The following is a 13,918-nucleotide window of genomic DNA, read 5'->3' as shown; positions in this document are numbered from 1 at the left end:
TGTGGAATGAGAGTGCAGTTTCATTTCCATCACCACAATGAAAGTGAATGCCTTGCAACCAATTCATTCCCCTTCCCCTGAAAAATTTGCCATCTTTTTTCACTAAGAAAAGTGATAAGTTTTTTTTAAAGGTAAAGGTAAAGGATCCCTGGACGGTTACGTCCAGTCAACGGCTGGGTTGCGGCACTCATCTCGCTTTCAGGCCGAGAGAACTGGCATTTGTCCACAGACAGCTTTCTGGGTCATGTGGCCAGCATGACTATACTGCTTCTGGCGCAACGGGACACCATGACGGAAACCAGAGCGCATGGAAACACCGTTTACCTTCCTACCCCAGCGGTTACCTATTTATCTACTTGCACTGGTGTGCTTTCGAACTGCTAGGTTGGCAGGAGCTGGGACAGAGCAAAGGGAACTCACCCTGTCACAGGGATTTGAACTGCTGACCTTCCAATCAGCAAGTCCAAGAGGCTTAGTGGTTCAGACCACAGCGCCACCCATGTCCAAAAGTGATAATAAACTACACTGGAAAGTAAAGGATAACAGCCACATGATTGTGGTGTTATATGTATAACCTCTGTGAGTTTGTGAAAATGATAAGGCCGATTGCACAATATTCATGTTACAACGTTATTGGTGTGTCTTGCAACTCCATCGCATGGAAGCAGCCCTCACCCCCTTATAGTAACTTTGGATTAGGCACTGAATCTACTGAATAGTAAGCGTGTGGGGAAATTAAAGCTACCCAATCAGAACCTGCTTGTTTTCACAGCCAGTAGTTTAATTGAACACTTACATCTTATGATTTTAGCACCTGAAGGCCAAAAGGACGTCATTTTAGAAATTGGACGCAGCTTATTTGAGACGGCGGCTCAAAATCTTTCCAGCGCTGATGGCCTACGCCATATAAACTCTTCTGTCTTGTCCCTGATGGATTCCAGCTGCTGTGGAGATCATAGAGCATCCTATGCTCTTGGCGTTATCTTTGAAATAGGACTGGGCATGCCTGCAGACCCAGCTCAGGTAAGAATTTGGATGCCTCACTTTTGCCTATGAACAGCTTGAGAATTATCAATAGTTGCTATCTCGTTCCCCCAAGTCCCACTTTTAGGCTGGAGACAGGTTTTTTTTCAAAGGCGGCTCTTCCACACTTCCAGCTTTCACCTCTGATCGACACGCTTGGTATCTTTTTCTATGTGTGATGTTCTCCGCAAGGCCACAACTCCTCAGTGTGTTCTGGGTCTCCCTTTCCTCCAAAGAGTAGGACTAAGAGGCACCTTGGTCTCTGTTCTTTGACCCAGAATCAGCACAGGGTAGGACTGAGGACAGCCTATCCCTCTCAGCTCCCTCTTACAAAAACACTGACAGTGCTCTGATACTCCTTCCCCCCCCCCCCCCCCGCTCCTCTCTAAAGGCTGCTCTCCACCTGTGTTTTCGCCTCTGCTTTCTCTGCTGCTTACAGAGCAGAAGCATTTCTTTCCATACTTCTGTTCCTTCCACCCCTCCAGTCCTTCAGTACACCTGGGATTGATTCAGAGCTGCTGATGTGGCCAGAGAGGCACTCCTCCTCCAGCTTCCTCTCTCTCTCTCTCTCTGCTGGCCCCCAGGGGTTTGTCCGTAAAGCAAGGTCTAGTCCAATCCTAAGTCCAGGAGTCCAACGGGGTCAGTCCGGCAGGGAGCAGGGCAAGGAACAGGGCAGGAGCAGGAACAGGGTTACAGTCAGAAGTGTGTTAGCAACTATATTGCTCATGCAACTTGGGGCTGTGGCTGGCTAGCTTTTATCTGCCCTGACACTTAGGGCGGCCCTGATCCTCTGGAGACTCACCTCTCCTTCTGGCCTGGAGGCGAGTACTCCTCCTGCAAGCACTCAGTTCCCTTCGCCTCTCTGCCCTGAACCTCTGGAGCTCAGGAGAGGCCGGTGGGCTACCGGACCCAGGGGCTGCCTCAGCTTCCTCTGACGAGGCTGAGCGTGGAGCACCTGCAGCAATGGGTCTTCCACCAAATCAGAAGCCAGAGCAGACTCCGCTGATGCCTGCACCTCAGGATCCAGCACAGGTGAGGACCCTTCAAGCTCAATCCCTGGCCCTGGCTCAGCTGGTTCTGGAGGCGGGGAATCCTCATGTTCAGCATCTGAGTCTGAATCCCAGGCCATCACACACATTCTCTCTCTCTCTCTCTCTCTCTCTCTCTCTCTCTCTCTCTCTCTTCTCTCTCTCTCTGTGTGTCAAAAGAAGTCAGAGACAAAGAAACGTTTACTTATACATTGGGAAGCATTGTATTTCAGCTCTCTTGAAATACAATTGCTTCATTTGCCTTATTACTTTACATAACTGTAAACAGAGCTGGCACAAGACAATGTGCCACTTGAGACTACAGCTCCTCTTCCTCCCTGCTGCCACTGCCACCTCACTTACTCCTCCTTTCCTGCTTCAACAGCATGGTAAGGCAAAGGTAAAGGACCCCTGGACAGTTGAGTCCAGTCAAAGGCGACTCTCGGGTTGCGATGCTCATCTCGCTTTCAGGCTGAGGGAGCCAGTGTTTGTCCACAGACACCTTTCTGGGTCATGTGGCCAGCATGACTAAACCGCTTCTGGCGCAATGGGACGCTGTGACGGAAACCAGAGCGCATGGAAACTCTGTTTACCTTCCCGCCGGAGTGGTACCTATTTATCTACTTGCACTTGACGTGCTTTCAAACAGCTAGGTTGGCAGGAGCTGGGACCGAGCAATGGGAGCTCACCCTGTTGTGGGGATTCGAACCGCCGACCTTCTGATCGGCAAGCCCAAGAGGCTCAGTGGTTTAGACCACAGCACCACCCGTGTGACAGCATGACAGCATAGCCGCTCTGTGCCTCATTCTGAGGGGGCACCTAGCCTTCCTCGGAACAAGGCATCGCAGATGATATCATGCCACTGCCGCCTGCCCAAATGGCAGCATGTTGCTTTTTGAAGTCAGCTGGAAAGTTTTAGGCTAACGTCAAAAGAGAAGGTGCTGCTCTCGCAGCAGAGGAAAGCCGCGCGAGTGCTACTTGGGCGATCTCACTCAGAAGGACCCCTTCTTTAGGATGAGACACGGTGTGCCTGCGTCGCTGCCACTTCGTTGGTGGGCAGCAGGTGGGTGACTAGGAGCCAGGCGCAGCAGTGTTCATGGCAGTCATCAGCCACTGCCACGAGGGTGGCAGGCGACTCTCTCGCTAATGTAGCATTTCTCAAATTGGGTCCCACAGCCATTGTTGGACTACAACTCTCATCATCCCTAGCTAGCAGGACCAGTGGTCAGGGATGATGGGAACTGTAGTTCAAGAACAACTGGGGTCCCACGTTTTGAGAAATACTGATAATGGTGTGGGAATGTTTTGGGGTGCAGGAGAGGATATATTGTTTATTATATCATATTCCAACTTGTGTTAACAAGTCCCGGAACTTAGCAGAGTTTTACATTCCCCTTTTAAAGTCACACAAAGAGGAAAGCTTGCCCAGGTTTGCTAGAACCTCTATAATAAATGTCCTGGTATTATCCCCTTTAATCCCTCTTAAAATAAGACATGACACAGTCTTCTATAAAAGCATAAAGAGTTTACTTACATACACCATCCTGTTCACAATAAGATCCCAGAAGAAGGCAGACTTAAGCTTAGAAAATAGTATACATGTGGAGCCTTTGTCCTCTCTTGGCTGGAGCATCTTTGCCCTAAATAGATGTCGCTCCGTTGAGCAGGCGACCCAAAAGAGGAAGATGGAGTCTGGCCCCTGTGCTTTTGTTCTACCTGCACAGGTGAAGCCACACCCACCTCTAGTTACGCAGAGGAAGTTTGTCTCAGCCCAGGAGGAATAGGAAGTTCCGACTGGCGGACTGAGACCACCTTCATGTCCACTCTAGGGATGTTGTATTTGACTGCTATCGTGTTTCACATCTCACAAATGGAAGGGAGTCGGCACAATCCACCTATTCTTCCTCATCTCCATCTGAGGCACAAAGTCATGACAGGGCCAGGATTGCAAAAACCCCTCGGAGCTTACAGTTGCCTTTCTAAGCTTGCTGTCATTTGCTCAACTTAATCTATGATTCACGATGTAGATATTCTCATTTCTCTGGGGTTCTTCTATCGGCCACGATTAAATTTACACTCCTATTTCTTACTTTTTACCAGGGGCTACTGTACAGTTTGGTTGCAGCTCAGGGCGGTGATAGGCTGGCCTTGATGAGCCTCGGCTATAAGCATTACCAAGCCATTAATGGTTACCCACGAGATCTAGAACTGTCATATGCTTATTATAGTGATGTCGCCTTAAAGACGCCACGTGATCAACATGCTTCAGAAGGAGACCAGGTAAAAAGAAACACGCAGTTGAGATTTGATCCCTGTCTTTCTGAAAATGGAATGTTTCCAAATACATTACTGGGAAACTTTCTGCCAAATCACTGCTGTGAATGACCCTCCTGACTGAAATCTGAAGTGACAATGTCTTCTTCTTTTATTTATACTTTTCAAATTTATACATTTTATTAATTTTACAATCATTTTAACATTTCAAAGTTTGACTTCCTTCCCCCTCTTTCTGCGGTTCCTTAAATTTATTTCTTAATATCTTCTGCATATCCAAATTAATCTACTTTAAACTCTTATGAAACTGCAGGCTATTACAATAATCCTGCCAATGTTTTTATCTGTTTGCAATTTATCTGTAAATATTCAATAAGCCATTTCCATTCTATTATAAAATAAAGTTTGTTATCGTGATTTCTTATTCTTCTGGTAAGTTTTGCCATTTCTGCATATTCCGTAAGTTTTTGTATCCATTCTTACTTTACTGGGACTTCTGCTTCTTTCCATTTTGGTGCGATTAACATTCTTGCTGCTGTAGTAGCATACCTAAATAAATTTCTATACAATTTAGGTAGTTTTGTCCTTATAATTCCCAAAAGAAAGTGACGATGTTGATACTAAGTTCAGCTTCAACATACATGGCTACCTGAGCTCAATTCCAAACATCTCTTCACTGAGCCCAGTACTGTTATTAACTTTGACTGGTTGCAATCAGTTTCAGGAAAAAGTTGCGCTCATCTTTGTTGCCTGAGATCTTTTAATCAGTCTTGCGGAGAGGCAGACAAAAAAAAAATCCTCTTGTGAGGGGCAGCCATCTTACTATCTCCAAACCCTGCTCTGGTGGCAGGGGCGGAGCAAGGGGGGCATTGGGGGGCGGTCCGCCCTGGGTGCCACCCTGGAGGGGGGTGACGCTCAGCACCATCCCCCACGACTCCCAAGTCGAGCCCCGGCACCTGGCACCCCGTCCGTGCTGCTGCTCGCGCCCAGCAGCCTTGCGAGCGGCAGCCCGAACGGACTGCGCATGTGCGCACATGCGCATTCCGTGCGGGATGCCGCACTTGCGCAGCCCGCCCGTGCGCCGGCTGCTCGTGTGGCAACTTGCAAGGCTGCCAGGCGCGAGCAGCCGCATGGACAGACTGCACATGTGCGGCAGCCTGGATGGACTATGCTCCGTAGCGGGCATGCACCGTGATGTCACGATGCATGCGCGCTATGGAGCGGTGCCCCACCCCGGGGGGGTGCCCCCACATTTGCCGCTCCGGGCAGCCAAGTGGCTCCATACTGGTGGGAGATGTCAGGGAATAACTTCAGTGCTTTCTGCATGTAACACATTGCTCTTTGATGGATGCCATTTTGAATCAATATTTTGAATCAAAAAGTGACTTTGGTGTGACTTTCCCAAACATTTTTTGCATAGGTTCAGCTGCCTCTCAATATTTTGTCACCACACTTAGCGTAAAGGTTCCTGAGGTGGAGTGGCATACTCTGTGGCCATTCGGACACTGGGTGCCATTTTGAATCAAGATGGCAGACCAAAATGTCACTGTTTTGACATAGCTTTGGCCACCTCTCAATATATCATTGCCCTGCTCGACAAGAGAAATCCTGAGTAGGGATTGGTGGGGCGGGTCTGTATGGATACATGGGTGTTTGGGAACATTTTGAATCAAGATGGCAGAGCCAATATTAGTCCATTTTCTCTGGCCCTCCTTAGCACTGACTGACTCAAAGGCAAACTGTTAGGAGCTCCGAGTGCAAGAATGGAGCAGAGCGCTTAGACAGCACCTAACATTTTCAGTGTTATGTATGAGATCTCCTCTTCCCCTCTCGGCATTTCTCTGTTTAACGTTTTCTTTCTTTCCTAGGCATTTGTAGAAACAATCAGGCTCCGGGACGAAGAGTTGTTGAAAGCTCAAACGAAAGAAAATGGCGACATCTTCATGTGGTTGAAGCACGAAGCGACAAGAGGAAATGCGGCTGCGCAGGTGGAATGTTTGCTAGTAGACCTGAACAATTGTCCTTTCTCTAGAAACTGAACTGAAGGGCAACTTCTTCCCACTTAGCTAAAATCAAGGTTGTGGCATGCAAAGCCGGGTGCTCAGTCCACAACAGCTGGCAGGGATGCATGATCCCACGCTGTATTCCAAACCACACTGAAGGGGATTCAGATATACACAGTTCCCACCACCGCAAGATAATGTGATTAGCTCATCGAAACAGCCCTCTCCTCATTTGACTGTTTAGCTGTATTTTTAGTAATCTAAAAATACAGCTAAACAGTGGGATGCGGGTGGCACTGTGTGCCCACATCCCCTTGAAAAGTGCATAGAGCTGGGATGCGGGTGGCGCTGTGGTCTAAACCCTGAGCCTCTTGGGCTTGCCGATCAGAAGGTTGGCAGTTCAAATCCCGACGATGGAGTGGGCTCCCGTTGCTCGGTCCCAGCTCCTGCCCACCTAGCAGTTTGAAAGCACATCAAAGTGCAAGTAGATCAATAGGTACCGCTCTGGCGGGAAGGTAAACGGCATATCCGTGCGCTGCTCTGGTTCTCCAGAAGCGGCTTAGTCATGCTGGCCACATGACCCAGAAGCTGTACGCCGGCTCCCTCGGCCAATAAAGCAAGATGAGCACCGCAACCCCAGACTGGACTTAACTGTCAGGGGTCCCTTTACCTTTACCTTTAAGCACCTCCCTTGGATTTATGAAAACTTTTGTGAAAGCCTGGAATGGATCTTGACGGTACACACCTGAGATTCACAAACATCTTTTCTTTTGTTTCAGCAACGTTTAGGACAGATGCTTTTCTGGGGCCAGCAAGGAGTGGGGAAAAACACCAAAGCAGCTGTCGAGTGGTATGCAAAGGGTGCCTTGGAGACAGGAGACCTTGTATCTCTCTATGATTATTCCATCGTGTTATTCAAGGTAAAATAGAGAAACTGCTGCTTTTGTTATAGAATGTGACAGCATTTCAGAGAAGCATTCTTTGCAAACCTTGCGTAATCAAAATAAACATTCCAGTGTAAAATGAGTGGTTTCCACAAACAACCCAGCAATCCAGCCGAGCCCCTTGATTTATTTTTTTCTGCCCATAAATACCACGTTTGGGCAAGTAGTAGTAGTAGTAGTAGAAGAAGAAGAGTTTGGATTTGATATCCTGCTTTATCACTACCCGAATAAGTCTCAAAGCAGCTAACATTCTCCTTCCTCATTCCCTTCCTCCCCCACAACAAACACTCTGTGATGTGAGTGGGGCTGAGAGACTTCAGAGAAGTGTGACTAGCCCAAGGTCACCCAGCAGCTGCATGTGGAGGAGCAGAGATGCAAACCCGGTTCCCCAGATTACGAGTCTACCGCTCTTAACCACTACACCACACTGGCCTTGCCCCGGTAGCCTCCCACTCCCCACCACTACGTGGTGCTGTCTGCCCACACCCCCCTGAAAAGTGCATAGAGCTGGGATGCGGGTGGCGCTGTGGTCTAAACCACTGAACCTCTTGGGCTTGCCGATCAGAAGGTTGGCGGTTCAAATCCCGATGACGGAGTGGGCTCCCGTTGCTCTGTCCCAGCTCCTGCCAACCTAGCAGTTCAAAAGCACGCCAGTGCAAGTAGATAAATAGGTACTGCTGGGGCGGGAAGGTAAACAGCGTTTCTGTGCGCTCTGCCACCCGTCATGGTGTCCCGTTGTACCAGAAGCGGTTTAGTCATGCTGGCCACATGACCCAGAAAGCTGTCTGTGGACAAACGCCGGCTCCCTTGGCCTGAAAGCGAGATGAGTGCCATAACCCCATAGTTGCCTTTGACTGGACTTAACTGTCCAGGGGTCCTTTACCTTTTACCATTTGCATAGAGCTGGAGGAGGAAGCAAAAAGAGCAATGCTGGAAATGTTCATTTCAGGAACAAGTCTCTGCCCACCTTATTCTGCAACTTCTCTGCAGTCTCCGTTAGCAGGCCTTTCACTGCTTTGCCATCAAATGTCCTGAATTCTTCCTTAGCCATTTTCCCGATTTATTTAAACAATCCTTTTATTGCTGGTCTTAATCCCCACCCACCCACCCCCTTTTTTTGCATCTTGTACAGGTATTGGGTGCATTTTTGCTTTCCCTGTTTGGGCAAGACTTCCATTTAACAGAACGTGCCTCTGTGTGGAATTACCCATTGGTACACATTAATATCCAGTTTCCTTTACCTTTCACCTTTACCTTTTACACATTAATATCAATGTGGGACAAGGAGGTTGCATTTGTCAATTGGATACGAGGTTTTTGACGTTTCACGACAATAAAAGATATATGCGTGCTTTGAGGAGGAAGAAAGTCCTTTTTTTTTTGCTAGGATACCAATTAATCATGGGAGGATCCTCCACATTTGAAAGTTACACCTGCATTTTTTGTCCCTTTAAGGTAATGTGAGTTTTCAGTGAGCAGGAATAGGAAAGGCTTTGTATAATCCTGATTTTTGTTATTGCTTTAGGGTCAAGGTGTGAAAAAGAACAGAACACTTGCTTTACATCTGATGAAGAAAGCTGCATCCAAGGTAACTTCCACAAAAAACAGCTTCTGTAGGGGAATTTGCACGGTCTCTTGCCTGATGGAGCATCCTTTTGCTGCAGCACAGCGGCATGCCACAATATATCTGCTAATTTTTAAGGTCCCACGAGATAGTTGTTTTTGCTGCAGCAGTCTAAGGCTTTGTATACTGTTAAAGCACATCCAAAACGTATATTTTTTTCCTCTCAGAGAATTCTGGGTACTGTATCTTGTTGAGCCCTGCTGGCAATGGTAACCCTGTGAGGGGCAAACTACAGTGCCCAGACTTCTTTGAGAGAAATAATGTCCTTTGAATATGCTTTGAATGTGCTTAAGTGTGTACACAGCTTAAGGCAGCTACTTCTCCAGAAATTGTCAGGTACAGATGCAATCCTTGAAAGTCCAATGTACCTTAAGTTTCATTTAGGTCCCCTCAAATCCTGTGGTTTCTTTCTTTTTTATTTTGTTTGTTTGTTTGTTATTTGTTTCTTTTTTAATTTATATTTTTCAGGTTTATACATTTCACAGATTTTTACAATCATTTTGACATTTCAAAACTTGACTTCCTATCCCCTTTTTCTGCGGTTCCTTAAATATATTTTTAATATCTTCTGCATATCTAAATTAACTCAATTTGCTCATTTATTCATTTAAATATATACTCTTATAAAACTGCAAGTTATTACAATAATCCTGCCAATGTTCTTATCTGTTTACAATTTATCAGTCAATATTCAATAAACCATTTCCATTATTTTATAAAAAGTTTGTTATCTTGATTTCTTATTCTTCCAGTAAGTTTCGCTATTTCTGCATATTCCATAAGTTTTTGTATCCGTTCTTCCTTTACTGGGACTTCTGCTTCTTTCCATTTTGGGGCAAGTAGCTTTCTTGCTGCTGCAGCAGCATACATGAAGAAGTTTCTATACAGTTCAGGTAGTTCTGTCCCTATAATTCCCAAAAGAAAAGCTTCTTTTTTTAAAACAAAGGTTATTTTAAACATCCTCTTCATTTCATTATACAGTGGTACCTTGACTTACGAATTTAATCTGTTCCGAATGCACATTCATAGGTCGAAAAATTCGTAAGTCGAAAAAAGCAATTTCCCCATAGGAATGCATTGGAAACGAAAAATTCGAAAAAATTCGTAGGCTGAGTAAACCCCATCTAAAACCGCCAACGGATGTCCTTCGGATGTCGAAAAATTCGTAGGCGTGCGGGCACTGTTTTCATTCGTAAGTCGAAAAATTCGTATGTCGAGTAATTCGTAAGTCGAGGTACCACTGTATATCATTCCCCAGTAAGCTTTAGCCTTACTACAAGAACACCACATATGATAAAAAGAACTTCCTTTCCAAGGTCGTAGCTAGAGGGTGGTGAGGTGGGTCCCCCGCAAAATTGGCTAAAAATATGTCCATAAATAAAAATATGCATTATTGCCTCACAAGAAAAGGTTATAAATAGAGGGTGAATTGAATGGGTGGAGGGGGGCGGTTGGAGGAGAGGTGGAAAGAAGAGCTAATTTGTCCATGGCTAGGGGGCGCAATCTGGACGGTTCGGCCGGGGTGGGGTGCAAGATCACCTAGCTATGGCTCTGCTTTTTTCTTTTTACATTTCCAACACTTACTTGATTTAGATTTATGAATTTTTGCCAATTTACTCGGTGTTGGATACACTGGCGTAGGAAGGGTGGGGCATAGGAAGCGGGGCGCCCCGGGCAGCGTGATCCCGATAGGGTTCTATCTCGGCCTGCCCCGCCCCCAGAACACGTGCCAGCCCCGCCCCTGCCTGCTTCCCGCCCCCGGTGCCGGAGCATGAAACTCCGCCACTGGTTGGATACCATCAATATATCACTTCCATATAATTCTCTCTTATAGCATGCTGTAAATTTTATACCCGTATTCCACAATCGTTCCCATGCTTCCATGTCTATATTATGTTTTTTTTAAAAAGCTGTTTAACTTACTGCTTTTATAGATAGACAAGGCTGACCATAAGCATATCTTTATTATCATCCTGATTCCTAAAATATGTTAATCAGGCATCTCCCTCCATGCTTGTAACAGCCACATGAGAGAAAAAACAAAATCGAAAATTCTTTCTAGTAGCACCTTAGAGACCAACTGAGTTTGTTCCTGGTATGAGCTTTCGTGTGCATGCATCTGAAGAAGTGTGCATGCACACGAAAGCTCATACCAGGAACAAACTCAGTTGGTCTCTAAGGTGCTACTAGAAAGAATTTTCGATTTTGTTTTGACTATGGCAGACCAACACGGCTACCCACCTGTAAATGAGAGAAAAAGTTGCTCTTGCATCCTTGATTGCCATGCCCTGCTGTCCTGTGTCAGATGTCTCTACATATAGAAAGCTAGAATATTATTTTTTTGGGGGGGGATGTTTTGCTATGAGGGAGTATTCATGTGACTCACCAGTAATATTAGAAGCAGGGCGTGAGGGGTGCTAAAAAGTTATAATATGACTTGGGAAATCCAAAGATATTTTGGTTTATTTAGTTTTCCTCGTTAAGTAATATGTGCGCAGAATGGCATGCAAATCATTAACAGTGATTGCCAAGTTCTTGCGGTTACGTTACGTATTAATATTGACAATGGTGACGATGCATTACCTGACATTTTCAGAAGGAAAAAAAATTAAATTCTTTGGTTTTTCCAAAAGCAGTTGGGTATGCACTTTTTCATCAAACATAGACATGCCAAGCTAAATGTTGCCCAGTCACAAAAATGATAGCAGATTCGGATTCCTCCTCACACCCCAAAAACATATTTTTTTTAACGGCCCATCACTGAATAAATGCGCAAAAATTAAGTTTCACCCCTTAAAACAACACACTGATTGTGTCACGTCCTCTTTCTGCAGGTTTGATTTGATTGCTTGGCAATTGGCTGGGAATAATAATAATAATAATAATATTCCCTGCCCCTTTGGCTGGGTTTCCCCAGCCACTCTGGGCAGCTTCCAACAAAATGTGGGAGGTGTCCCTGGGGGTTTTATCTGAAAGCAGCCTGGACTTAGCCCCATGTCTTTCCATAAGGTGTTTTGTCCTCGAACAAAATAAATCAGGGATTGAAACACTCTCAGCCTGAAAGATCTTAAGATTTCCCCTTTTGCTCCCTTTCTACCTGCAGGGACTGCCTCAAGCAGTGAATGGCCTGGGTTGGTATTATCATAACTTCAAAAGAGACTATGCGAAAGCAGCCCGATACTGGTTAAAAGCTGAAGCTATGGGCAATCCTGATGCATCCTTCAATCTTGGCGTCTTGTATTTAGATGGAGCTTATCCAGGAATAACTGGGAGAAATAAAGTGAGTATAAATAGTTTGTTTATGTGTGTGGACAGGCGGAGTCCCCCAAACCCCAGGCGACTCCTGAGCAGAATAATGACACAAGACAAAGTGCTATGGGATTAAAATTGGCCACAACTTTATTAAGATTCAGATGTAGGGAGACCTTGGCTCAGGCATTGGGCGTTTATCCTTCCCAGTCCCCAGCCCCCAGCCGGGGTCTGGGAAACATCAGGGTTATCCAGCATGTGAGGGGATTGGGCTAGCTCTGGAGAACATATGTTCAAGCAGAGAGCCCGTCCCCCATTCGCCGCCGTTGGAGGGGAGAGCAATGACAACCTCTCGGCGTATGGCCAATGCATCCCCCAAGACCTCTTTAACGGGGAACCCTGTTATCGCAGCCACAAGGGGGGGCCTGGCTCACCGCCTCATGCTCCCCGTCATTTAGGAAGATAGACTAAAGGATTCCGCCCAAGGCCTGAAACCGCCAAAGTTGTGACGAATTGCTACGGGAAAGGCGAAACTTGCCAATGCAGGGAAATTCCTTTCCAACCCTTCAACAGCGGCCTTGAAATAGCAGCGCCTGCGTACCTGTGGAGAAGAGGTGAAGCTGCAAAATAAGACTTAACTGAGGGAGGGGAGGGAGGGAGAAGCTCTGGAGCCGACTGCTGCTTCGCAGGTAAGCTACACCTTCTATTGTGTGTGCAGGGTGGTCCCACCCCTTACCTGGCCAATCCCCTGGCAACGCCTCCCCAGGCGGGATTGGGCGATTGCCTGAGGTAGGCGGAGACCTCCAGGTATCCAGCCTGGGGAGGATGAAGCCAGCCCAAACCACCAGGAGCCGCACTGGGATCCAGGGGGCTGCGTGCAACCATGCAAAAGTCGCCCCCCCCCATTTGATGTGGGGAGCGGTCATTACCTTCTGGTGATATTCCAGCATGGAGAAGTATTATTAAACAACATTTTTCTCTTTGGATTCTCAAAATTTTAACATGGCGACCAATACACAAGTGGTAGCTAATAACTTCTATTTCATTTTTTAAAAAAACTTGCATTTTTCCTTATGCACGCATTATTGACATTATAGAAAGACGAAACAAGCAAAAGTTTTATTTTTCTACTGCTTTCCCCCCCACTTTGCAGACTGTTGCTGCTGACTATTTCTTTAAAGCGGCAGAAAGTGGTCACATGGAAGGCACATTACGGTGTTCGCAATATTATATTACAGGAAACTTAGCGAGCTTCCCCAGGGATCCTGAAAAGGCAGTAATGTAAGTAGTGCTAAGAAATGCATCGACAACAACAACAACAACAAAAATCAAATTTCTTAAACCAGGAATCATTGTGACTGCAAAAAATAAATAAATATGGTTGTGTGTTAAGATCACCAAAACTGCCTAGAAATAAATTCACACATGACTCAAATTTTAGTTTGAGGGTTGGCATAATTTTGGCCACAACTTTATTGATTACAGGCTGTGATTGGTTTGCTTAGGCATTGGTTCAGACTATCTGAACCTGTCCCAGACTATCCAGGACAGGAACAGAGCTGACAACTGCCAGTTGCAGAGGTCAGTCAAGGTAAACACCCTGGGAGATCGATTGGGATGGGTGCAGATCCCTAAGATCACACCCAGAATGCTCCAAGGGGCTCTTGTGTGGCCCTGTCCCCCTTTCAGGGGTCGGACAAATGCATGGTGAGCCCCTGGATTCATTTAACGGAATACCTACGCAGCAACCATTGGAGGGGCAGGTCACAGCCA

The 13,918-nt window shown here is 46.3% G+C and overlaps 1 protein-coding gene across 1 annotated transcript in view; it reads left to right on the top strand.

The window, feature by feature from the left end:
• Positions 1-13,918, top strand: part of SEL1L3 (SEL1L family member 3) — a 48,433-nt gene that overhangs the window by 18,268 nt on the left and 16,247 nt on the right. The window contains exons 10-16 of the mRNA XM_033161047.1: positions 812-1,023; positions 4,152-4,331; positions 6,194-6,313; positions 7,108-7,248; positions 8,798-8,860; positions 12,000-12,176; positions 13,299-13,426. Coding sequence (XP_033016938.1) covers positions 812-1,023; positions 4,152-4,331; positions 6,194-6,313; positions 7,108-7,248; positions 8,798-8,860; positions 12,000-12,176; positions 13,299-13,426 — 1,021 coding nt within the window. The remainder of the gene's footprint in view (positions 1-811; positions 1,024-4,151; positions 4,332-6,193; positions 6,314-7,107; positions 7,249-8,797; positions 8,861-11,999; positions 12,177-13,298; positions 13,427-13,918) is intronic.

This window comes from Lacerta agilis, chromosome 9 (genome assembly GCF_009819535.1).
Source record: "Lacerta agilis isolate rLacAgi1 chromosome 9, rLacAgi1.pri, whole genome shotgun sequence".
Lineage (NCBI taxonomy): Eukaryota > Metazoa > Chordata > Lepidosauria > Squamata > Lacertidae > Lacerta > Lacerta agilis.
Note: the sequence above shows the minus strand (reverse complement) of the source record. Positions and strands in the feature narration are given on the sequence as shown.